A 27,573-nucleotide genomic window follows, 5' to 3' on the forward strand; every position below is an offset into this window, starting at 1 on the left:
TATGAAAGTTCATTTATTAAGCTTATGCTTTTTAGGTATTCTATAATTGTGCTATTAAATAGAAATATTGACCTACCCCTGTTCAATATTTCGACACATTCTCATTAAGCTAGCAATTCATAATGACTTTACGGGGAAAATTATTATAATCCTTTAATTGGTTATAATCTTTAATGATTTGGACCCACGACCCACTTAAAAATTAATCACGGTAAATAATTTTCAACGTGATTAATTTTAACCAAAAAGTACCAGACGTTATTTTCCGGTTTAGACTATTTTCAAAGGGGTAAAAAGTTATTAAAATTCTTTAATTGCTTATATTTTTTTATTATTTGGACCCACTTAAAAGTTAATCGCGGTAAATAATTTTCAACGTGATTAATTTTAACCAAAAAGTACCAGACGTTATTTTCCGGTTTAGACTATTTTCAAAGGGGTAAAAAGTTATTATAATCCTTTAATTGCTTATATTTTTTTTATGATTTGGACCCACTTAAAAGTTAATCGCGGTAAATAATTTTCAACGTGATTAATTTTAACCAAAAAGCACCAGACGTTATTTTCCGGTTTAGACTATTTTCAAAGGGGTAAAAAGTTATTAAAATTCTTTAATTGCTTATATTTTTTTATGATTTGGACCCACTTAAAAGTTAATCGCGGTAAATAATTTTCAACGTGATTAATTTTAACCAAAAAGTACCAGACGTTATTTTCCGGTTTAGACTATTTTCAAAGGGGTAAAAAGTTATTATAATCCTTTAATTGCTTATATTTTTTTTATGATTTGGACCCACTTCAAAATCAATCACGGTAAATAATTTTCAACGTGATTAATTTTAACCAAAAAGCACCAGACGTTATTTTCCGGTTTAGACTATTTTCAAAGGGGTAAAAAGTTATTATAATCCTTTAATTGCTTATATTTTTTTTATGATTTGGACCCTGTTGCGGCCATGATAACATTGGCCTCAAGAGACTTGTCATATTATGACGTATGTTGTTTTGGTAGCTATATTCCCATTTGGGAATTAGCGTATGATATCGCGCTTTAATGTTTAATTTAATTAGTTTTTAATACTCCAATGCACAATTTTCTCTATTTTTATCGCCCTTTTTTGCCTTTGAATTCAATCTAGAAATTGTTATGAGAACGTGTAGACGTTTTGAGGAGTTTGTAGAAACTTCATTTTCACTTCTCGTTGGAGAAACTTTAAAGTTACATTTTAGAGTTATTGAATTGATTTTCATTTTGGATTTACTTGAGAATTTATTTTGGTATTTCCTGTGGAGCCATCCATACACAGTGCTTTGGAGCTTATGTTTCAGTAAGTTTTTCCTATATTTTTGACTTGTAATTTTTCCTATTTTTGTACATTTTTTTGGTACTAGATTCTCTAGGATTCTTTAGATTTTTCCTTGTATTTTGGTCACCTTTTGACCTGGTCTGTGACTTTCGTTTAGTCGATCCTTGGAGTCATTTTCCTAGCTGTTTTTCTGGTCACAGACCGTTAGTCTTTTGGGCATTGCATTTTGTCCTTTGGTCGATTTGGCTTCATACTCCATTTCTGGCCTCTATTTGCCCTCTGTTTGCTCTAGGGCCATTTTACTTTTGGAGTTCCGTATAGTTTTCCGTATTCCGGTATTGGCCCTTTCCATCCGGAACTGACTGATTCCGGAATTCGGAACTTAGCTATTTTTATTTTATTTTAAATTCTAATTAGGCTTTCTTTGTATTTTTCTAGCCTCTGAATCAATAAAGAGCGTTGTAACACACCACACTGTTTCGGGCTTCCACAAAGTGAAACATAAGAATGAATGGAGACGATGTCGATCGTCCCCTAGAACTCGTTGGAGTTCACAATGGAGATGGAGATGTTGACCGTACCGCCACAGATGTTGTGCCACCGACCGTACCGCCACAGATGTTGACCGTACCGCCACAGATGTTGACCGTACCGTCACAGATGTTGACCGTACCGCCACAGATGTTGACCGGACCGCCACAGATGTTGACCGGGACCGCCATAGAATAGAAGAATCAAAACCCAGAGATGAGGGAGATGCTAGTCGTGCAGGTACCCAAGTTGTCGAGGAACCTGATGACAAACAGAGCATACCTCTCAAGATGAAAAATCGCTTTTACTTGGTGCAACAGCTCTAGGTGCAACGCTCTCCAAAACACGTCGCTACCCAAAAAGAGAAAGAAAACTAACTAAGAAAGGGTAAGAAATCACGCATTCAACACTTATTTGCTGAACGAAAAAGACTTCTCAACAGATTAGAGAAACGAGGCAAGTCTATGATGGAAACATTAGCCCTGCTGGATCAAAGTCTTATCAAGAGTCGACTTCAACAGTACAACGAGACAGCATTAACTTTCGAGGGCACTCACAATGAGCTGAACGAGTTACTCGACCCACATGAAAAGGCTGAAGACCAGTATTGGTTTACCACAGTTGATGATCAAATCAATGTCGTAAAACAGTCAGTTTACGACAGAATACAGACATTAAATCTTCAAGAAGAAGAAAGAAGCACTGCATCATCACGTAAATCTTTGCAATCATCACGATCATCAAAATCTTCTAAATCATCACGATCATCAAGGTCACCTAAATCCTTACGATCGTCACATTCTTCTTCAAGTTCTTCAATGGTTTCCAAGTTGTCAAAATCCACTCACTCTTCCAAATCGTCGAAGAAGTCAGGATCCACATCACCAACATGGAGTTCACCAAGATCGAGACATAGTCAACTTTCTGATCAACTGCTTGAAGAAGAGATCAAACGAGCCGAACTACTAGCAGAGTCAAAATTCATCGAAGAAGAATATGACCATGCTCAAAGGACAAAGGAACTGAAACTACAACGTCAGATAGCATTATCTTCAGCAAGGATTGATGTGCTTCGTACAAGAACCTCGAACGAAGATCAAACTGACACAAGTCAAGCCAAGCAGGAGCCACCTGCGGCACCAACAATCATTGATCCATCCAAAGACTCTAAAGACTCTATCAGCCAATCAGAAATCACCGCACACACCACCATGCAATCGGCGTCACGCTTTGATCAACCAAAGACGCATCAATCTTCAACCAGAAAACACATGCAGCCATGCACACCTGACAATCGTCGACACCTGGATCAATCGTCGAACACCTTGATCAATCGTCGACACACCTACCGTCAATCGGCAGAAGGCAAGTCATGCAGGAGCTGCGGCCACCTGCGGCGTCACGCTTTGACAACCAACCAAAGACGCATCAATCTTCAACCAGCAAACAAGCCATGCAGGAGCCACCTGCGGCGTCACACCTTGATCAATCGTCGACACTCCTACCGTCAATCGGCAGACAAGTCATGCAGGAGCCACCTGCGGCGTCACGCTTTGATCAACCAAAGACGCATCAATCTTCAACCAGTAGACAAGCCATGCAGAAGCCACCTGCGGCATCAATAAATTTTGATCCATCAAGGAGACACCTATCGTCAATCAAACAAGCCTTGCCGGAGCCACCTGAGGCGACATTCAACATTGATCAGTCAAGGATGTACCAATCACCCGTCAATACCCAAGCCATGCAGGAGCCACCTGCGGCATCTCAATGTTCCAAACAGACAAAATTGTACCCATCGATTTACATGCATCAAGCCAAGCAAAATCCGACTGCGATATCACATCCACGCCATTCCATGACATCAATTAACACAGAACCATTTCAACATTCAAGCTTACCAGTTCAAGCTGCATCGATGGATGATATATGGAGAGACTTATTCACCAATTACGTCACCGAAAAGGACGTCTCCTGAACCGCTGTCGACGAACGATCTACTATTTGCCATGTTGAAACAACAAGAGGCACCACGTGTGGACGTGGAATCGTACGATGGAGATCCACTCAACTATGCACATTTCATCTCTGTTTTCAAGGAAGCAGTTGAATCGAAAATCCCAAATCCTAGAGGAAGGCTGACAAGACTGATGAAGTACACCACAGCTGAAGCTCATGAAGCAATCAAACATTGCATCCAACTACCGTCTGCATATGGCTACTCCTCCGCCTTGGATATACTCAAGAAGAGATTTGGAAATCCACATCTGATTTTATCGGCATATCGCAACCAAATCAAAAATATGCAATCATTACGATTCAGCAACCCTAAAGGTTTTCGCGAATTCCTGAACCATCTGACCAAATGGCAGACCTTCTACTACTGTGATCACTCTAACGTCCTGGATTCACCAGAAACCATCAGGCTGCTATTGGAGAAGTTACCACCACCTCTCATCGACAGATGGAATCGAAAAGCTATGATACTCCGTCAATCAAATGCAACGGAGCCAACTTTGAAACATTTTGTCACGTTTATGGAGCAAGAAACAACCCTTGTGAATGATCCATTGTACTCTCGTCATGCTATCGGTAAAGATTCTGCACCCAAACAATTGGAGAAAGGTCATTCAAGAAACTCAAGACGTTCCTTCAAGACTGCTGCAACCAAGAACGAACAAACACCAAGGATCAAAATCTGTCCGTTCTGTGAGCAACAACATGACGCAGAAGATTGCCCAGTCATCTTAGCAAAGGATATCAACCAACGTAGCATCATGATATGATCAAAGAAACTTTGTTTTGGATGTCTCCAAAAGATGACTCATGATCACAACGCCCGAACGTGCACAAAGCGACGAACCTGTAAAGTATGTCGATCCAAGCATGCAACTATCCTCCACGGCTTCAAATTTCGACCAAGAGAGACCAAGAGAGACGATCGACCATCATCGCATGCTGATGGAGACAATTCAGACCATAGAACTGATACCAAAGACCAAGGGAGATCAGATCATCAGATGAACAAAGATACCAAAGATGTGAAGGAAGACACAGATCAACCTCAAACCAAAACAACAACTTGTCGTGCAACCAATTGTCATGAAGTTATATCAATGTGTGTAGTTCCAATCTGCATCAAACATGCAGACGATCCCTTATCAGAAAGACACACCCTTGCGATGCTCGACCCCTGCAGCCAAGCATCATTTATTGCTGATACCTTGGTTGACCGGATGAACATCAAAGGACGTACCACCTCCTTATCAATCACCACAGTGAATGGAACTGGTGAAGTCAATTCTACCGTCGTCAAGGAGCTGAGTGTCAGAGCGTTAAACAGCAACCAAACGATCACTGTCAAGAAAGCATTCTCAAGAGAAGATCTACCAGTCGACCAAAATGAGATCGCCACCAAATCCAAGATCAAAGCATGGGATTACCTGAGCAAAATCAAAGAGAGCTTACCTGACAATGACCATCAACCTGTCGAGCTTCTTATCGGTGCAGACTGCCTCAAAGCTATCGAACCAATCGAAGTCATCCCAAGTCAAGATGGAGGTCCATTTGCTTATCGCACCGTTCTTGGATGGTGCATCGTTGGACCATTAGAATCCTCCACAAAGAGCCAACAATCAATTGGATGTCACAGAACCATCGTCACTGACATATCAGAAAAATCAAAGAGTAATCACTTCGTTTTCAAGACCAATGTGAAAGAAATGGACATTGGAGAAATGTACGAGTCGTTGTACAACACTGATTTTGTCGAAAACCAGTCTAACGAACGTATCGACTTTGAAGATTCACACATGTCAGTCGAAGACAAAAGGTTTATGTCCATCATGGAAGAAAAGACAACGATGGAGGATGGTCACTATGTACTTCCATTACCACTCAGAGATGGAGAAAGCAACTTACCAAACAACAGATTCATTGCAGAAAGACGATTAGCAAGTCTCAAACGCAAGATTGAACGCAACCCTACCTTTTTCGACCACTACATGACATTTATGGATACCATATTGAAGAATGGTCATGCAAGAATCGCCAAACCATTACCAGATGACAAGCAAGTTTGGTATCTTCCACACCATGGAGTGTATCATCCACGAAAACCAGGGAAAGTCCGAGTCGTCCTGGATTGTGGAGCTGAGTTCCAGAATCGATCACTGAATAAACAATTGTTAACCGGACCGGACTTGACCAATCAAATTGTTGGAGTTCTGTCACGTTTTCGTCAAGGTCGGATTGGAGTAATGGCAGACATCCAAGCTATGTTTTACCAAGTCTTTGTTCCTGAACACCAACGATCCCTTCTTCGCTTCCTTTGGTGGAAAGACAACGATCTAACTACAACACCTATCGACTACGAAATGAACGTCCACGTCTTTGGTGCAGGATCATCACCAAGCTGTTCAAGTTATGCACTCAGAAGAACAGCCATCGACAATCGAGAAGATTTCCCTGACAAGATACGAAACATCCTTTTCAACAATTTCTACGTCGATGATATGTGAAATCAGAAGATGACGAACAAGAAACCATTGAAATGATACAGGGTGTCAAATCGCTATGTAAACGAGGAGGATTCAACCTCGTAAAGTTCGTAACCAACAGTCAAACCGTGCTCAATTCTCTACCAAAAGAGGATCTTGGATCGTCACTCAAGGATGCATCCCTACTGGGTGGACTCACTGACAAAGCACTCGGTGTGTCCTGGAATCTCACTGATGACGTGTTCAAATTCGATCTGACAGAATTGAAGCAGAAACCTTTGACAAGACGAGGAATGTTGTCTATGATAAGCAGCATCTATGACCCTCTTGGATTGATATCACCATTCATCCTGAAAGGAAGACTTATTCTCCAAACTTTGTGCAAGATGCAACATGGCTGGGATGATCAAATTCCAGAGGATATTGCAACCGATTGGACAAAATGGTATTCCGACCTTCGAGATATCAAATTGATCAGCATACCACGATGTTATCAGCCAGATGACTTCGGTACACCAGTTGAGAAATCATTCCACCACTTCTCAGATGCTTCTGAGAGAGGATATGGACAAGTGACATACTTGAGACAAATCAACCAAGAAGGAGAAATCCATTGTTCCTTGGTAATTGGCAAATCACGTGTTGCACCAATTAAATTTGTATCAATACCAAGGCTTGAGCTGACAGCAGGAGTATTGTCCACAAAGATCTGCAATCTTGTCGAGAAAGAAGTACAAATCAAAGATGCCAAACATGTATTCTGGACCGACAGTGAGGTGGTTTTGAGCTATCTCCACAACACTACCAAGAGATTCAAAACTTTTGTGGCAAATCGTGTCCAAACTATTCATTCATCTACTGACCTTGAAGCCTGGAGGTACATCAAAACGACTGACAATCCAGCTGACATCTCCTCAAGAGGAATTTCTACCAAAGATGCAAACAAGATAGAAATGTGGATACATGGGCCAGAATTTCTCTGGCAAGACGAAAGTATGTGGAAGAAATCAAAGCCTTCAACCAAGCTAAACGCCAACGATACAGAACTAAAGAAAGTGAACGCAATCATGATAAAAGATGCAACAAATAATGTGTTTTTGAGGTTAATCAAGCAGATCTCAAATTGGAAAAGGCTATGTCGTATCGTAGCATTAATCGTACGTTTCGTACGCATCATTTGTAAAGCTCCAAACATCGAAAGATCACTTCATCCCACCATTGAAGAAGTAAATGGAGCAGAAAGGCTCATCATCACCACCACCCAGCAAGTAAAATTCACAGACGAAATTGCAGCCTTGCAGAAGCAAAACCATGTCTCGGAACACAGCCCAATTTCCAGTCTTAATCCCTTCATTGATGAGTCAGGAGTACTTCGTGTTGGTGGAAGATTGCGGAGATCCAACCTAGACTTCCAACTGAGACACCCTATTCTATTACCAAAGAATCATGAGTTATCTGAGTCAATCGTTCGATGGTGTCACGAGAAGTGTGCTCACAGAGGTCGTCTACACACACTTCACGAATTGAGAAATCATGGTTTCTGGGTTGTCAATGGAAACACCTTTGTTCGAAAAATTATCTACCATTGTGTCATTTGTCGTTACCTCAGAGGATCAACATCCAATCAGATCATGGCTGATCTACCAAAAGCAAGAGTTGTCGAATCTCCACCATTCACTTACGTTGGGGTGGATTTCTTCGGACCATTCATCGTCAAAGAGCTGAGGAGGGAATTAAAAAACGCTATGGAGTTATCTTCACGTGCTTTTCAACACGAGCTGTTCATCTTGAAGTATCATCCAGCTTAGAAACCGACACATTCATCATGACTCTAAGAAGATTCATCTCAAGACGAGGAAAAGTTCGTTCAATGCACTCAGACAATGGAAACTAACTTCGTTGGCTCCGAAGAGAGTTTGAAGAAGGCTATCTCAGAAATGGACCATGAAAGAATTGCAAAATACATGAACGAGCAAGACGGTGATTGGATTTGGAAATTCAATCCCCCAGCCTCAAGTCATATGGGTGGGTGTGTGGGAGCGTCACATCAGAAGTATCAGAAGGATCCTTGCTGCACTCTTGAAATCTCAAGGACCAAGTCTCAACACTGAAACCCTCACAACACTGCTTGTCGAAGTAGAATCAATTATCAACTCAAGACCATTAACTGTCGACACCGTAAGCGACCCAACAGAACCAATGGCACTATCACCTATGAATTTGCTGACCATGAAAAGCAAAGTCGTCTTACCACCACCAGGAGAGTTCGACGAATCCGATTTATATTCTCGCAAACGATGGAGAAGAATTCAATTCTTAGCAAACGAGTTTTGGGAGCGGTGGAGGAAAGAGTATCTTTTTCAACTGCAGCACCGCACCAAATGGAGAACCAAAGAAAGGAATTTTCGATCTGGAGACATAGTCCTACTAAAGGACAACACACTAACAAAACACACGACGAAACGATTGGCCGATGGGAACGATTGAAAAGGTGTATCCAGACGACACTGGCACAGTACGTTCGGTAGACTGTCGAATTGGGAAAAATGTTTACAGACGACCAATAACAAAATTAGTGTTATTGATTGAGTGTTCGACCCCCGACGAGGAGCCATCAGATTTGGAGTAATCATATGATCGCGAATCATATGAGAGGAGCCATGTGTTGCGGCCATGATAACATTGGCCTCAAGAGACTTGTCATATTATGACGTATGTTGTTTTGGTAGCTATATTCCCATTTGGGAATTAGCGTATGATATCGCGCTTTAATGTTTAATTTAATTAGTTTTTAATACTCCAATGCACAATTTTCTCTATTTTTATCGCCCTTTTTTGCCTTTGAATTCAATCTAGAAATTGTTATGAGAACGTGTAGACGTTTTGAGGAGTTTGTAGAAACTTCATTTTCACTTCTCGTTGGAGAAACTTTAAAGTTACATTTTAGAGTTATTGAATTGATTTTCATTTTGGATTTACTTGAGAATTTATTTTGGTATTTCCTGTGGAGCCATCCATACACAGTGCTTTGGAGCTTATGTTTCAGTAAGTTTTTCCTATATTTTTGACTTGTAATTTTCCTATTTTTGTACATTTTTTTGGTACTAGATTCTCTAGGATTCTTTAGATTTTTCCTTGTATTTTGGTCACCTTTTGACCTGGTCTGTGACTTTCGTTTAGTCGATCCTTGGAGTCATTTTCCTAGCTGTTTTTCTGGTCACAGACCGTTAGTCTTTTGGGCATTGCATTTTGTCCTTTGGTCGATTTGGCTTCATACTCCATTTCTGGCCTCTATTTGCCCTCTGTTTGCTCTAGGGCCATTTTACTTTTGGAGTTCCGTATAGTTTTCCGTATTCCGGTATTGGCCCTTTCCATCCGGAACTGACTGATTCCGGAATTCGGAACTTAGCTATTTTTATTTTATTTTAAATTCTAATTAGGCTTTCTTTGTATTTTTCTAGCCTCTGAATCAATAAAGAGCGTTGTAACACACCACACTGTTTCGGGCTTCCACAGACCCACATAAAAGTTAATCACGGTAAATAATTTTCAACGTGATTAATTTTAACCAAAAAGTACCAGACGTTATTTTCCGCTTTAGACTAAAGTCTATGGGCCCCCCCCCAGCGGTTTGCGTGAATGCGTGAATGGGCATTTTCGGTTGCGTGAATGCGTGAAAATTGGAAAAAAAAATGCGTGAATGCGTGAATTGAAAAAACTTGCGTGAACGTGAAAATTCACTTTTTGATTGCGTGAATGCGTGAATCATGGCTATTTTGTGCGTGAATACGTGAATTTTCCCTTTTTTCCAGAAATAATGTGCAGTTTTCCCGATTTTCTAATGTTTCCCCGATTTTTCCCGAAAATTTTCCGATTTCCTGAAAAATCGGGTTATTGCGTGAAACTCGAGGAAAATTTGCGTGAATGCGTGAATTTCGAAAAAAAATTGCGTGATTGCGTGAATCGAGGGTCGGCTGGGGGGGCCTCGTCTATTCACGATAAGTGTGCACTCTTTTTTCTTTTACCTATAACTTTTGAAGGAATTCTTCAATCTTTATAAATTTGGTATCATTGGAAAGATATTAGTGAGTGGAGCAATTTGAAATAAGAAAATCTGTAAAAATAATTTAAAAACGAAGATGATAATGAAGAAGAAAAAAATGAAGATCTTGTAGAAAAGTGCTATAACTTTCATTTTCACTGGAGAGATTCTTTGCTCTTAGGAGGTCATCACTGTGAAAAAATTTCATTAAAATATTTATTTAATGTAAAGTTATGATACAAAGTTCGTAAGTGATTTACCCCAAAAAACAGCAGAAAACAGCGTTTTTAGACTTATAACTTTGTTTGATATCTTTTGACTGAATGGTTATTTTTGAGAATTTTTTTCACAATGATGACTTCCTAAGATTAAAGAATCTCTCCAGTGAAAATGAAAGTTAAAGCACTTTTCTACAAGATCTTCATTTTTTTCTTCTTCATTTTCATCTTCATTTTTAGAATTTTTTAAAAGATTTTTTTATTTCAAATTGTTCCACTCACTAATATCTTTCCAATGACACCAAATTTATAAAGATTGAAGAATTCCTTCAAAAGTTATAGGCAAAAGAAAAAAGAGTGCACACTTATCGTGAATAGACTTTAATTACAGTTTTCTCATAATAACAAACTATAAAAGAACATAAGGCTTCGATAGGCAACATACACGTTTTTTTTTTTTTTAAGAAACACACTTTTAAGAAACATGAGGCTCAGAATGCCTGAAAACTAAGAAACATCTAAGAAGCATGCTGAGGCTGAGAATGAGAAAATAGCATTTTTTTAATTTGTTTTTTTTAAGAACCTTCCCATCAAGGTTGCAGAAATATACATACATAACAGTTAGAAACACTTGAGAAAGTCAGAAAATCAATATAGAAGATAGGAAAGTACCATAGATTAGTCAATTAGACTATTGTATTATTGAAATGCAGTCTTTTTTAAAGACACTCTAGTTGAATTTTGGCCGCCATTTGCAATGTTTTGATTCTGAGATTTTTGACTCGATATCCCGCGCCTTGCTAAGCGAGTGCCACAATTTCATCTTGGGCTATCAAGACAAATGAAAACAAAAACAAACCGTGTTATGTGGTGGCGGATTGCCCCTTTAAGCTTCATAAAATTTAGAAACATGTAAGAAACATTTAAGGCTCAAAAGGCCGATTTCTTAAGAAACATTGAGGCTGCTTGGTAAAACTAGTTTCTTAAAAAAAAAAAAACGTGTATTAAAAACAAGTTAAGAACATTTTTTAAGACAGGCTCTAAAATACCCAATTTCTTAAGAAATTGCACAAAAATACTGAAAAAATTTTGAAAATAAGATCATTATTAAGAAAATGTTAGGCTTGAAACTCGAACAGAAAATTCAAAGGGTACAATATCATAAATGCCACCCCCTGAGCTTAGGGGGGGGGCTAAACCATTTTTGCTTGATTGGGGGCTGTACTGGCTTGCTAGGGTGGGCTGGGTGTTGAGTAATAGAATTGGCGGCAGAGCTGATCGGTCACAATTATTTTAAAAATCTCCTCCTTAAAAAATTGTTTTGCCTGCTTCGCAAGAAGTTTATTGTAAATTTGCTTACAAAATTTGCTTAATATTTTGCTTTGTGAAGGTGGGAGTGACGTTTTTAAAATTAAGCCGGAGAATATTTTCCTTAGTCCCACCCCTGAAAAATGTTGGACCCCTCTGCATTCTATGAATAGTTTTGGACATTCTTATGAAAATCGTGTATTGCGTTAACTTATTATCTGCATTGTGAATTTGACTAGTCTTCGCTATAAGTTCGATTATTATAATTTTATCCAAAAGTCGAAATATTTTATTTTTGAAATAGATTAGCCCTCTTTCCTCCTAAAAGGGTCAAAACAAAAGATAAATTTCTGAAAATGGTCGAAATGAAAGTATTGCGAGGAACGATAACCTGGATTGCCAATTAGAACAGACTTTGAATACATAATGTATGATATATAAACCCCCTTCTCAGAGACCCGGTAAGATTTTTTCAGCCAGTATGGTAAAAATAAGTTCGGTTCCGAGTACAATATGGGAAATATATGGGAAATATAGAAAACTCTGACCGAGAAAAATATATTCTATATTATACGAATAAAAGTGTGATAACTGGTTTATTATCAAAAAAATATCAACAAACTTTCCTCTCTCCATTTGTGCCTCTTCTTCTTTGTTTTTATTTCTCTTCCAATTTTTTTCTTTTACTTTTATTTACATGAAATCAACATCAAAACATTCGAAAAAAGAATCGAATGGTCATTAAAAATATCAAAACATTCTTTTCATAAACTCTTTTGATAAGTTGTTGTGTATTGAAAACGAAGAAAAAACCTTTGTAATCATAAAATTGTACAATATATGATCTCTCGCTTACCAGACCCTTTCTTGAATGCGGTCTTGTATTTGTACGGTACAATATGAAATACAGCATTTATGTACGCCTTTTTAGTCAATCAGATTGCTCATATTTTTCATGTTGATGATAAGGGAACATAACTCATGGGGACTGATATTTCGTTGTTTTTTATGGCTTGGGGTTTGAGTTCTATTGTTTTCGAGCTGGAAGATTCAGTGGGGATGGAAATAGCACAATATTCTGCAGTGGGATTGGGTTCTCTGATTATTTTCAGAGGGGACAAAAATTAAGAGTATAATTTTCCTCTGATGGTGATATTTTGACCGATTTTTCCAGTTGGAAGAGGTCCCAGTGGCTCTGTGAGAAGGGGTGTATATAAGGCCGGTATATTAAACTTTTCTACTACCTATTTATTTTTTCAAAAAAATCCCTTTTCAGTTTCGTACGAAAAAAAAAGAAAAAAAGAATTGTTTCAAAAATGTGAGACAATTATGGCCTCTGATTATTCTAAATTAAACGAGGAAGCTAGAAGGAATTTTGGTACTCGACTTTATCAAAAACATCTTTTCTCACTAATTATTTATATTAAAGTCTGAACCATACCTTAATTACAGCATGCTTTACTTAAATATAGAAACCTTTAATCTTAGGCTCATAATCTTTGGATTAAAAAAAGCCTTTGTTTTAGTTGTAAAACTCATGGTCTTAATTACTTATACATCATTATCATATCAATAAAATTTTTCAAAAAAGCTATAGTATAAGAAATTTGTAAATTTAAAGCTTCCTCCTTTTCTTCCCTTGCATTTTCATTTTCGAATCTAGCTAAATTATTTCATACACAGAAACACTGGAATTACTAATAAACAAAAATCCCTTACTCTTACAAGTTCTTTGAGATTGAATCCTTCAAATTTCTTATAGTTCTGTTTTTACCACTCTCTAACAACACAAACCCAGTATTCTGCAGTCACTGTGATCATACAGTGCTGTTCTGACGTAAATGCACTCCATGTTGAATTTCCTATTTTGTCTGGAAACCATTTTAAGGTGAAAGTCCTTTCCGATATTCGCTATTAGTAAACCTCAAGGTTTAGGTTAGTTCATTGTGACATTTTTTAGAAGTTTGATGATAATGAACGATCTAAACTTAACCCATACAAAATCTGGAGATATTTAAAGAAGTAATGGTCTCTAAAAATGTAAAAACGGGTCCACCTGCAGCGTTAGTTTATAAAACTGAGGTTTTAAGAGGCTTTTCAGACACCAAAACAAGTCAGTTTTCCTTACTGTCATGATGACATTCCGAAACTGAAAGGTCTTTAGTCTAAATCTCTATTTGTTTCATTTTCCTCTCGAGGAGTTAATACAAAAATATTCCTAGCCACACAGGAGATGTTTTTGAGTTTATTTTCTCGAAAACATTGACCTCTGGATTAGCAATTGCAACATTGTTCTGTCAATATTTTGACCGTTTTGATCTAAGTTTGATATAAGCATAAAGGTATGTATGACCCAGTCATTCCCTTAAATTTTCTTTTGAATTTGACCAGTTCGCAGTCACTGATATATTAAAGAGTATTTAACTAACTGTGTAAACTCCAATAACAAAATTTAAAACACGGTAATAAATCAGCCATGTCTCGGTAATTGCCTTATTTTTTCCTTTGTTTCAATCACTTAAAATTATCTTTCCAACCAACTACATAGTTGCAAACTCTTATGATGATTACATCTATGTAAAGCATGCATCATATAAAATATTTGACTACTCTGTTTGCTTAATTTGTATGCTAAAAGTCGGCCAAGTTTCTTCTGAGTCTTCAGACTAAATAAACAAACAAATGGTCTTTGTCATGCGAATGATGTAAAGTAATCTATTGTACGAAATATTTCACAACATGCTTGACTCTTAAGGTATAAATAGTAAAGGGCCTATTAAATAGCCTTTGGGCTTCTATTCTCGGCCTTTATATACCAGAAATCCATTGGCAATCGAACCAATCGAATTAAAATGCGATTTATTATACCAGGGGATTCCGAAGTTATATTAAATGAAGACACTTATTACCCATCCAAAACGCGTGGCCTGTGTGGTTTTCACACACACGCCAGAAACGACCGCCTTAAAAATATAGAAAGCACTAGGTTTAATCTGTCATTCTAAAGGCGGAGCAAGTCTTAAGTTTTGCTTTTCATTACTTGAGAAAGTTGAATATTCCTTCTCTCGCCCTTCGCTTTATATTATTCTCTTTTTAAGTCAGCTTCAATGATCGAATAAATTAATTATATATGACTAATTACATATGTAATAATTATATAAGGTTAGGCTTGTATGTAATAATTATATAAGGTTAGGCATGAATGAGAAATGAGAAAATAATGCCATCAGAATAATCAATCATTAGTTACTTTTAATATCAGAGAAAATCAACAACATCAATTGGCTGAATAGACTCACTAATTGTCACGGTAGGGCGCAGCCAATACTTGAATACTCTAGAATACTGCAGTTATTATCATTGTGTTGTTTATGCACTCAGCTTTGATCCTCCTGAGCTTCAGGCAAATATTTGAAAAATGTTCTTTTATAAATTATTTTGCTGGAAAATTTTTAAAAGTTCCAAGAAAAGTTATATAGCATCTAGTAGTGGTCCATATGCCATTAATTTCTAAATCTCTTTAATAAGGTTTTTTTTGATAATTACTATGGTTACATTAATGGTAAAGTATTTTACATTTCTTGCCAATTAATGGTATTGTAAGGAGGTCTGTGGGTATGATTAATTAATTTCGATTTAATATCAACCAAAGACTAGCCGGTGCTAAAACTATTTAAAAACGTTAAATTTGTTTCAAATCTGTTTAATGTCCTTTTAACGAGCCGGCAAGAGGTCACATCGTTTACGAACAAGATATTGATTCAAAAAGGTGTAGTTCATTTGAGCAGACGTGTGTAAGTTATGCAATAACAGTGTACCAAAAAGGCTTGAATATTTTTGAAATAGTGAACCAAAAGCTTGTCCGCTTACAACATTGTTTTTTGCTAATTTGTTGTGTGTTTATTGATTTCCTGCCGTCGTCAGTCGCGTATTGTTTATCAAACGTTTGATACATTCTTAAACAAATAGTGGAGAAAAGAGATTTCAGACGACGATCGACAAAAAGTTGCACATGAGATCTCAGAGTATACAGAGCAGACAGTACACTGCTAGAGGATATTATTTAATTTCACTGCTACTGGGAGCTGGATGTTTGTATAGCAAGGCGTTCTTTCAAAAGAGATCGACGCACATTCAATAGGACACTTAATAGATTAAATGAACATAAAGAAAGAGAGATTTGATTCTTGTGTGAAGGCTGACTGACTGACTGAGTTTCAATTCAAAAATAAATCGCCCCTGGATATTTTTCTATTCTGTCGGTTTACTTTGCAAGGTTTTATGAAACACGAGATATTTATATAGTCGTCATCGCTTCTCGACCTTGTCGTACCAACATTTTAAATCTTTGCAAAAAGAAAAGCATCAACTCTGCTCAGTTGCAGATATTTTGCTTTGGAATTGAGGCTTCTTGCTAGACTTATCTAACTTAAACATATCCACCCGTAAATAATGGAGTTGTATTGGTTGATTTTTGGCATCGTTTCAATTTTTTATTGTGTTGAAGGAAATCAAAGTGATAAAAGTAAGTTCATCATCACATTACATCACATCGTTATATCATAATTTATTTTTGTCGTGTTATAATGTTACACTTTTAAGATTTTCCTCCTTTGTCTGATGCTGTTTAAATGCCTCCCGTATGATAAAAACTGATACTTTAGGTTTTCGAAGAGACTTTAATGTGTTTTTACTAAACAATGTGATACTCCTAAATTGCACAAAACTTTATTTTCGTTTTTCCTTTAGTTCTTCTTATCAAATTCAAGAAAAAACAAACTTTGTGTTGCTTTGTTAAAACATATCAAAAGTTTATCTTTATATAAATTTCTTTCTTTTTTTTTCTTTTTCTTTACTCCTCTTTTGTTTGTTATTGATGATCCCTTGAAAATTTAAGGTCTTCCCTTTCATTGGAAGAAAGCAAAGGATTTGAACTGACACACTTCATAAAATGAAAAAAAACTTGCAAATCGATTTTTTTACCTGACTGAGCGATAAGGAACCAATCATTTTTTATCATTTTCATTGATGTAAGTAAGTTTGCGACCGCAGTCGAGGGCGACCCGAAGGCTCCCTTTTCGTATAGCTGTCTACCCGAAGGTAGGGGAGGGCGCCACTCCTTTCCCTGGATTTCCCCACTTACCCTTGATCCGTCTCTTTAATTGCTGAGCATCAAGCAGAGAGGCATCAAGTACCATTTTGGGAATCTTTGGTATGACCCGGCTGGGGATCGAACCCACAACCTTGCACACCGTAGCTGGATGCTCTACCTTCATGCTACGGTCGCAAGATGATGATTCATTGATGTGGTGTATACGTGTGGGCTGCATTGAGCCGAGGTCAAAAGGTTCTCATACTAGTGCTGTGATTTTCTTATGAATGAAGTTTATCTTCATTTACAATGAGATTCATTACCGCATTGCGAAACATTTCAATCTTTTTTTTCCGTTTTGATGCTAGGTCATGTTGAGGACCTGCTGACATCCAATGGTTTATTTTCAAATCTTTTTATAGATATTTTGAATTCATAATCAATTATTATAAATGTAAAGGAAATTTCGTCGCAACTTCTAGATTGAAAAAAAAAGATAGTTGTAAAGGCTTGGGGACACGAAAAGCTTTTTTCGCATTGGTGCAATGCAACATGCTCCATCCCACCAACCTGAAACGCTTTCTTGTGTTTCCACTCCATTTTTCTTTCTACCAATAAAAGTGAAATCTCACTTTTGTCCATGGGACAATGGAGCAAAATAGATTCGAATCAATTTTGCTCCATTGTCCCAGGGACAAAATCAGCGTGCCTTTTGGGTATTTCCCTCACTTTTGGTCCCATGAAACAAAAAAGAAACCACACTTTTTGTCTTATGCTGCTAGGATACAGCATGTTGCATTGCATCACCGCGAAAAAATATTCTCGTGTCCTCAAGCCTTAAGTAGTCGTAGGAACTTTTTAGAAATCGCAACTGAAAAAACCAACTGTTATATTTTCATGATTTCTCTTCCCTAAAAGACTACACTCATGGTGGTTGCATGGTCAAATACCTTTACATTTGTTAAAGTATGAAACACATCGATGCTTGTAAAAAAGTTTTACATAAAGTATGAGTAAAAGCTACGTTACTCGATCGTCGGTCAATATCATTTAAACAAAGCTATAGAATAAACATGTCGTACCGGTAAAGGTGTTGAAAAGAATTTCTCCTTTTAATTCCTGAAGCCATTCTTATTGAGTGGTTTTTAACCACAGTTCTTAACATCTGAAGTTTGCCGGCAAAGGAAGCAGGCCCGTAAGACAAATCTAGCCGCAATAATATTTAGATAATATTTCCTGACCCTAATATGTCTTATACGTATTGTTAAACTGTGGTTTAGAACTTCCTACTTTGGAAATCCTTTTTTCGCAAGTGAATTAGCTTTGATTTTGTTTGTAATTTTTTTTTAAAGGGGGATCTTTTTGGTGTTTAAATGGATAGTTCTTATTGGTGGTCGTCTTGCTTGCGTAATACATTTGAGCACCTCACAGCAAAAGCGGTACGGATTTCCGATGGAGATTTTATAATTTTTAGAGTTGCGTTTCCCTTATTGCTGAAACCTTTTGTTGGATCGATTTTAACAAAGCTCTGAATGATCCTTTTCCTGATATTTTGGTTTGATAAAAGAGTTTTTGAGTTCCCGACTTAGCCATGTTTTGTTTTATTTTCGACCTCACCCAACGCAAGCTAGTAACGCCTTTTTAAATATCGTATATCAATGCATCTATTTTGTGTTGCTAAGGTCTGTCTAGTACTTGCATTTTGATTTAATTTGGAGATTAACTTCTAAAGTAAGTGGACGTTAAAAAGCAGTGGATTCTATTTTTTATTTCATTCAAGCTTCTACAATTATTTGTCCCTCATTTTAATAAAGTTATTAAAGCTCTCAGTTCCTTTTTAATCCTTTCATACAGCTATGTTATTTCATACTAAAGCCAAATATTTTGATTGGATTTTCAAATCCTTTAAAATAGGTTAAACAAATTATTTGCAAGAATTGGAAGCGCAAAAAATCTCTGCGGGCATATTTTTCTTCTATTTCACAAAAAAAATTTAAAGTACGAGGAATTTTATCCTCAACTTTTTCCCATTAACTCATCACATGTTTTGCCATACAATGCCAAAATATTATTCTCTTTTTGCACGTTAATTTTTCAAGAGAACTTTTTCGAATGTTGCTTTGTTTTAATTTGTGAAAACATGAATTAAGTTATTCACAATGAATTACTATACATCTCCCGGTCTCCTCACTTTTCCTTTTCTTCTGATATTTTATAATTAAAAAACTTTTGAGACCGAATTTGATGAAATTGTCAACATTTAAATATCCATTTTCCATCGTACGATTCGAGGACCATACTGTTTGACGTCAATGTATTTATGGCGCATCTATGCATTCCATTCTAGAACCATAGTCTGTAGTAGATAATGTTTGCACAAGGCACAAGGCATGATGACATCATTATCATCCCTATTTGTAAACAAATTGCATTTATCTATTTAATTCAAGAACCTCCCAAAATCTATCAAGATCCTGTATTTAAAAAACCCTTTGTTAAAGTTCCATTTGTCTTAAGTTAGGTTTTAATATATATTAAATTCATATAAAACTTCTATATTTTCTCATGTTAATCTTGTTATTACTCTTAAAAAAACAGTTATTTCTAGCTTAAACTTAGCCTAAACAACTCACTGCTTAGTCAAGCCTGATGCTTTAAGATAAGATATTGATGAGCTTTTCTCTTGTCATTCACTCCCTGGGGGGGGGACTAAGACAAAATTGGGTACGGGGACGTGCCGCTAGTCAGGGTCCCTTTTTCAGACCCTAGAGATATCTGACAGGGTCCTCTTTTCAGATTCCAGCGGCACCTCCCCGTTGGCCGTCAAGTTCAGTGCGTCCCGGGCATTCACGTGTGTTATTTAAAAGTCTGTCCAGATATAATTGGCAGTGGAAACAAGAATGCCTGTAACTTTTGATAGTCAAATATAATTATGAAATTTTTTTTTGCTTGTTTTAGAGAATCAAAAGTGCTATATTTAAATGTATTTTTGTTTGAAAAATTTGCGATTTTTAGCGGTTTATTTTGCGATTGTAAAAATTGAGCTTTTTTTCTACTTATGCTATAACGTTCATTTTTACACCAGTGGTAGTTCAACCTTAGGTTAAGAAGTTTGTTAAATTTCAAGGCAAACAAAAGAGTCCTTCGGAAGATATAGGACCCGAAATACCCCTTGGTAGCACTTTTCTGTGAAATATCAAATCTCCAACTTATTACTAAAAACGGGGGTAGTGATACGATTGATGAAACAGTTTTTCGATCATAACACATTTTACAATCTCTTTAATGACCTCATAGCCAAACTGTGTTTAGTGTTTTGGGAATTAGCAAAGTTCTTTAATGACTTAAAAATAACAAAGGCAATATAAGTTCATGCTTATCCTTTCAATAAAAACAATTATATTGCATATGATTTCACTTCGTTTCGAAATAATCAATGATACCAATAATACCAATGCACCAACACTTAACATTTTCCAACTTTTAATTGCACTGTTCAAAAAAGATAACATAACCCCCGTTTTTAGTAATTGCCAATTATATCTGGACAGACTTTAATTTGAAGCTTACCATTCCATTATTCAAGCAAATAATACCAGACCCGAAAAAGAATCTTTTATTCCTTGCATGAAATATAAAGTGATTTTCATTCTGAATTTTCAAAGTGTCTTTATCAAGACTTTGGGTTCCTCAACTAACCTATCGCGTCAAAAATTATAAATGTTGCAATTTTAATGGCAGGTTTTAATGATGGGTTTGGTGCAGTTTGGGTGGCACAATTATAATTATGATCATTTGATTTGAGGTTAGGTTTCCAAAGATTACATCGATTTGGATCATTGATTTATGGTTTAACCGACCAATATCTGCTTTGGAAAGCTTGTGGCTTTGTCAAGGAATTTTGAAAAGGAATCATTTTTTGATTTCTCTGCCAAAAGTGTTCCTTGCCAGGTCTACCCCAGGGTTATTACTCTGATTGTAATATGCATAGATATAAAAAAATAGAAATGTTAAAAATCCCATCTACAACAAAAAATACCTTATTGAATTTTCTTCTTTGCGTAAAATGTGTCCAACAGCGAGTTCTCTGTCATGTTTGTTTATCTTACTGACAAGTTGTTCTGAAATCATCCGAAATTTTGATTTACGACTCAAAGTCTCATGCAGCTTTTGGAATGCAGAGAGTCTGTCTGCACAACAAATTCTTGTTCCAAACGCAAATGTTCTTGCGTTATCAGTTTTTTTGGATACACCTTTCAACTCTAACGGCGCAGTTGGCTTTTCAGAGATCTAGTAATGAACAGAATTACGTCACGAACATCACTTACCTCGTTTTGAACTTATTGCCATGGTAATCAACTCCCAGCGGATTTTATTAAAACTACTTTCTATTCATAAAAAATAGTTTAATGTCTCAAGGGACATAACCACCATGGTAATTGTTTGAATACGAGGCAAGTGATGTTCGTGACGTAATTTATGAAAAAGTCTATTTGCAAGAAAAGTTTGTTTTCGGAGAACGACATTTTTGCGAAATACCTTTTTGGCATTTTTTTTTCAATTTTTTGTCTGCTGTCTTTGATGAGACGCGTCAACTATTTTCGCTTGCTTGGATATAGCTGTTCTATTTTAACTCCATTTGAAATCATTTTCTTTAAGGTCCTTTAAGGAAATCTGTTATACATTTTTCATAACCATTTTTCAGAGTAAATTTCCTATCAAGCCATTTAATGTTTTCCAGAAAGGAGTCTCCATAGCTCGAACCTTAGTCTAGCAAGCTAGACGACTAGTTCAGACATACATAGTAGAAATACCGTCATTCTTCTAATTTAATCCTCCGGAAAAAATAATTATTTTGAAGGGGTCGTACTAATAATAAGAGGAAATAAAATACCTTGGAAATTGACGTTGATTGTCGTACTCTAATAATTAGAGTAAAAGAGATATCAAATCGTATTAAATTAGGGGTTGAAAAATTAAAAACACACTTTTTGGTACTTTTTATTTATTTTTTCTTTCTTTTTCAAACTCTTATTTTGACCAACTTTTCTCTTTTCTTCAAAAGTTTCCAGTTCCTTGAGAACTTTCTCTCTCATTTGACTGTAAAGTTTTGCATTGACCGTTTTGAAAATGAAATCAGCTGGTATCATCCTAGACAGTGGAGACGATCTGACTGAAGACGATCCATTTGATTTGTAAATTAGATTAGATAAAATTTTTTCATGTTTTTTTAAAAAAGAAAGTGTCTTTGAAACAAAAAAAAATCGTTTATTTTTACTATTCGTACTATAATTAGAGGAAAATTTGACCTTTATCGTACTAAATTAGAGGAAAATCAGAAATTCGTGATCATGGACTCGTACTAATAATTAAAGTTAGATAAATTATTTCATTTTGCCAAAATAATTAATTCGTACTAATTAGAGGACGGATTAAATTAGAAGAATGACGGTAAAGCAAAAAGTAATAGACGGAACAATTTTAGTCGTCTAGAAACCTTTGTACACTAACTCTAAACAAAAGAAAAGTGTCAATATTGCAATTATAATTTTTTGCCGCTCAAATAAAATTCTTGAACAAAAAATATGTGTGGATTTGTGTGTTAAAAGTTTTTCATTTGAGTTAATTTTGTTTTGATTGTTGCTCGATAAATTGTTTTCTCGCAACGCAAGTTTCTGCGTAGCTAGCCGGGGATTCTATAAGGCCGGAACAACGGATTCTTCCAGTCGTTTATACAAACTAAATCACGTAACAATAATCGTATTATCATATGACGCATATACTACTGTATTACACGCATTATTAACGACTCCCTTCTACTCGAACCTATATAAATCGACAAGTTTTCTTTCTCAGTTAAAAGATTCTCTTTAACTCAGTTTCTCCATTACTCGAATAAACTTTAATTCCCTGAGCGATTTCGAGCTGTGGAGACTCAACTGCACGTATATTACACCGACCCAGTCCCTTCGACGACATACGTTGTTGCACATCCGTTTTGATAACCCTTAACCCTTTAACGACTGCGTCTTTTTATTTTTCCGTGCCCAAAATACCGTGGCTTTTTAAAATTACTGTTCTTAAAATACCGCTGCTTTTTAACGAACCGTGTCATAAAGACTGAAGACGAATCATCTCGTCATAATCTTGTTTGGCACGGAACGCGATGATGAGATATCTCGTCAATGGTCGTTAAAGGGTTAACATTGCGGTCGACTTTTGAGGGGAATGATAATGGATTTAAAACTGATGAAAATGACATCGAAAATTCTTTGACTATGAGAATACCAATGCAACGACTTCATTTTTGCCGTCTTTCCTTCCTGGTTACTCGAACCCATTCTCTTCACGATTTAAAGATCGATAGGTGGTATTGCTTGTTTTTTTAAAAAGCCCCATCTCGTTCCCTGCGTATTATCAGCTTTTTTATGCTTACTGGTAGCGCTAGATAATTTTTGCGCTAGTTTTTTGCACGTGAAAGATTACGTAATCCAAAAACAAAATGTCAGACTTTATTTGTTCTTTGATTTTGAAGTCGTTGCACTGCAGTGTAACTTTGTAACGTCAGATATTTTTATGACGTATTGTTTTGAGAAGTTCTCCTCTCTCGCATCAGCCAACACCAGGGTATTCTCTGGCGTCAATAAGCAACGTAAATAAAGCCTGGAATACACGGGGACGAGGTTGAAAAAGCCCTGAATACCAAACAACTCAAATTTTATATCAACCAATGATTTTCTCTTCTTCTCTTTTAGCGAAATGGTGCACAAGCATTGTAGATGCTGGTCCCTTCGTGAATGGAACTCACTATTGTGTCCGATGTAATTATGTACTCAAAGCACGCAACCGTTTAAGATTCCGTTTCTCAGCTTATGGATGTGGGTGCGACGAATGGAAGCCCCTCCAAAGTGACGGTTGTTGTAAAGAAATAGAAAATGTTAATAAAACGGCTCGTGCAATTATTTGTGCCAAACGTCCTAAGTCTATAAACATTACTGGGCCAACCGTACCTGAAGATTATGGAAAAAAGAAAGTCATTGCTTCACAAAAGATTACGCATGAAGTCAACTCGACCAGTTATGATAAACTTCCTCTATTAGGAGGTGGATTTTTATTACTTGTGGCTATCATCCTTGTTGGAAGGGTGTATATGTGCGTCCGCTCAAATCGTCAACAAAGGAGGTCCACGTATGAATTCCATCGTGTTGTAGCCTTAGATGTGAACTCTTTGCAAGATCACAGAGTCTAGTTTGAATGAAAACTTGTAGTGCTAGATTTTCGGTGGTTTTATGCATTTTTAAATGCGCAAACGTTGAATTAGAGACTCTCGTGCGAGACTACTTTAATGGAAGGTTGAAAAACGACGACTATCAAAAATGAAAATAAAAATATCTTAAGATTACAAAGAAACATAGAAGATGAAAAACAAGAAACTTTTGATTAAGAAAAAAAGTCTCATGGTGTTTTATGAACCAGCTATCAAGACAGACGGACAGACAACCTATCTCATAAATAGAAAACATTTGACATCTTGTTATTCGCAAGAAAGCTGTTGGATTGAAATTATTTACAATTTTGGAATGTATATTCTTTGGATGTTTTGTTTATTATAGTCACTTTTTTTAACAAAACACAGCTACTCTTGTGTGCTTAATTGTAGGGGGTGGGTTCTCCAGATAAAAATCAACAAAATGGGGGTGTCATAATTAAGTGCTATTGACCTGATTTTGCTAAAAATTCCTAGGAAAATGAAGGTTTTTGGCCAATTTTGGCACTTCGTAGCATAAAGGTCATAAAATGGGGGGGTCATTATAAAGTGATATGGGGTGATTTTTTTCCAAAAATTGCAAAATGACAACCCATACAGCACACAAGAGTAGATAATTTTGCTATGTGACTTTAACAAACTTCAAAAATTGTTTTCAAAAAAGGGTTTTTTAGAGTTTTTTTCAATTAACCAAATAATTTTTTTTAATTTCATAATAATAAAATGGAAAACCCTTTTTGACAGAAGGTAGTACCTTCACATATTCGGTATTTTCCTATTTTGATCTTCTCTTAATTTCAATGGGGAATGGATCTGGCAATTTTCAAGTGAATAGGAGGAGGAAAAATATGACATTTTTGACGAATGAAAATATGAACTGACAAATTGAATTATTATTTGTAAATTTTATTTAAAGATAATTATTTCTATAAGTAAGATAAAAAGATTGGACGACAATTTTTAGAATGTTTATTAATAAAATTTGTTGAATGACTTTCCTTTTATTAAAGAGCACCCCTTTCTTTTTTTGGAAATTTACCCCCCGGCGGACATTGTGAATTTTGACCCCCTCCCACCTCCACCGGACAACGGCCCCACTCCACGAACAAGCATCAGTTGACCCCCCGGGCATTCAAAATCACCCTCAAACAGAGCAAGTTTGCCCCTAAAACAAGGCAAATCAAGCAGATTTTCACTACCCCCTGGATAAAATTTCCAGAATATCCTCTACCCTCCATGTACAAAAATTTTCTGGGAACGGGGTCCCAGTGGGTCTGTGAGAAGGGGGTGTATAAGAATGGTGTTTTTCTCATTTTAATCATGGATATTCTTCTTTGGAGAAAACTCATCCTAATATTGTCATATTAGGTTAGCATCCAAATTCAACATAGATTCATACCCGAAGCAAAATATTACAATTTAAAAAAAAGTATTGAACCTCTGCGGGGGGGGGGATTGCAAAAAATCTGAACACAGGTTCGAAATCTGCAAGGTTTAAATTTTCTAAATAGCCTGATGTCATGACTTTTAAAACAATAAAAAAGTCTTCCTTTTTATTTCTTTTCATTTTTCTTCTTCATTTTTCATTTTCTCATCCTTCAGATTATTTTCCTTGGAAATATCTTTCCAACTATTTATAACTTTCTAACATAGCATAAGTAGGTGCTGAGAAAATGCTAAAAATCTGAGAAAATATATTCTTTAGGCAGGCTTTAGTCACGTTTTGCGTATATCGTGGTTGTAAGAACAGTTGACGCTCGTGTTCGATCGAAATCCAAAAAATCGATTTCACTAATTCGTTCTATTGCAATCTCTTCCTACTCTGAATCACAGACCTCTCCAAACCGTAGAAAGTACAATAGACTCCCGGATATTCGAACCTGCACTTATTCGAATAATTCGTTCCCCTTGAATCTGCTTACCCAATGCAGGCAAAAACACTCTCAGTTATTCGAACTTTCAGTTATTCAAAGTGATTTCTATAATTCCCTTTGGGGCCAATTATAGGCTAAATTACCCCCAGTTATTAAAACTTTTCTTATTTGGAGATCGTCGAGTGAGACATTGAATTTCTGCGATTAAAACACTTTTAAGTGACATTGGGCTGTTCTACTAAAAAAACATACAGGGAGGTGGACGAACCTTTTCAAGTCAAAATGAAATTATTGAAAATGTGATACCCCCTGGAAAATATTTGCAAAAAACCCTTGGAAAAATTCTTTTCGTACCTTAAAGTAATAGTGAGGTCTGTTAGCACAAAAATACTTCAGATGGTGATTAAAGCATGAAATTTGGCACAGATGATCCTTAGAGGGTCTAAAACTTAATTCTAAACAGTAACACCAAATTTTGCCACCTGGCCACCTGTCAGATGACGTCATCAGGTGGCTTAGCAAAAATTTAATTTTTTGAAAATATTTAAAATCTGATGGTATCAGCGGAAAGAGCATGAAATGCTGATGAAAATCGAGGTATAAAACATGCCTTCAAAATCTTCCTATCAAAAGTTATGAAGGTTTAAAGTTTTGTGATGACGTCATCATAAGCCTTTCCAGGCAAAACCTAAAATCCCGTAATAACGGAACTAGTTGACCAAATTTAGTGTTTTAAACATGAATCCATGTCAAAATTTGAAGTTCCATCTGATGCTTGGGTCTAAACAACATAGGAAGGCTTAAAACATCCAAAAAAAATAGTTGGTTGTACACTGTGCTCCTGAAGGGAGAACGCTGCGTTGATTTGCCTTGTAAAGCTCAAAATCTAAGTTTTAGTATTTTGTAGGATTTAAAGCTTTTAATTCAATTTGAACATCGGAATCGGAAAAAGCAATGAATTTTGATATGAATTCATGTATAAAACATGAAATTTGGTCAATTTGTACCAAAATTACGAGGTTTTTAAGTTTTGCCTGGATAGGCTTATGATGACGTCATCAAAAAACTTTCAACCTCCATAACTTTTGATAGGAAGATTTTCAAGGCATGTTTTATACCTCAATTTTTATCAGCATTTCATGCTCTTTCCGCTGGAACCATCAGATTTTGAATATTTTAAAAAAAATGTTTTTTGGCCCAGCTACCTGATGACGTCATCTGGCAGGTGGCCAGGTGGCAAAATTTGGTGTTACTGTTTAAAATTAAGTTTCAGACCCTCTAAGGATCATTTGTGCCAAATTTCATGCTTTAATCACCATCTGAAGTATTCTTACGTTTTTATGTGCTACCCGACCTCACTATAAGGGTGGACGAAGTAAAATCAGTCTTTGACTCCCTGGAAATTTTAGAATAACTTTTTACCCCCTTAGAAAAA

General features: G+C 36.3%; 1 protein-coding gene and 2 long non-coding RNA genes across 4 annotated transcripts in view; all 3 read left to right on the top strand.

Annotated features, from left to right (window-relative positions):
- Positions 1 to 24,300, top strand: part of LOC136810218 (uncharacterized) — a 36,073-nt gene extending 11,773 nt beyond the window's left edge. The window contains exons 1-2 of one of the 2 annotated variants that reach the window (XM_067066788.1): positions 15,870 to 16,430; positions 23,753 to 24,300. In XM_067066788.1, the coding sequence (XP_066922889.1) occupies positions 16,358 to 16,430; positions 23,753 to 24,246 (567 nt within the window). In that variant the 5' untranslated portion in view covers positions 15,870 to 16,357 and the 3' untranslated portion in view covers positions 24,247 to 24,300. Of the gene's footprint in view, positions 1 to 15,869; positions 16,431 to 23,752 lie in introns of those variants that run through there. The other variant, XR_010847075.1, reaches the window with a different exon arrangement.
- On the top strand, positions 1,158 to 1,776 carry LOC136810306 (uncharacterized). Its single transcript, XR_010847091.1, has 2 exons — positions 1,158 to 1,328; positions 1,746 to 1,776. It is a non-coding gene; the product is annotated as an uncharacterized lncRNA (long non-coding RNA).
- On the top strand, positions 9,212 to 9,829 carry LOC136810307 (uncharacterized). Its single transcript, XR_010847092.1, has 2 exons — positions 9,212 to 9,382; positions 9,799 to 9,829. It is a non-coding gene; the product is annotated as an uncharacterized lncRNA (long non-coding RNA).
- Positions 24,301 to 27,573: the final 3,273 nt, after the last annotated feature.

Source organism: Clytia hemisphaerica, unplaced genomic scaffold (genome assembly GCF_902728285.1).
Source record: "Clytia hemisphaerica strain Z4C2 unplaced genomic scaffold, Clytia hemisphaerica genome assembly, whole genome shotgun sequence".
Lineage (NCBI taxonomy): Eukaryota > Metazoa > Cnidaria > Hydrozoa > Leptothecata > Clytiidae > Clytia > Clytia hemisphaerica.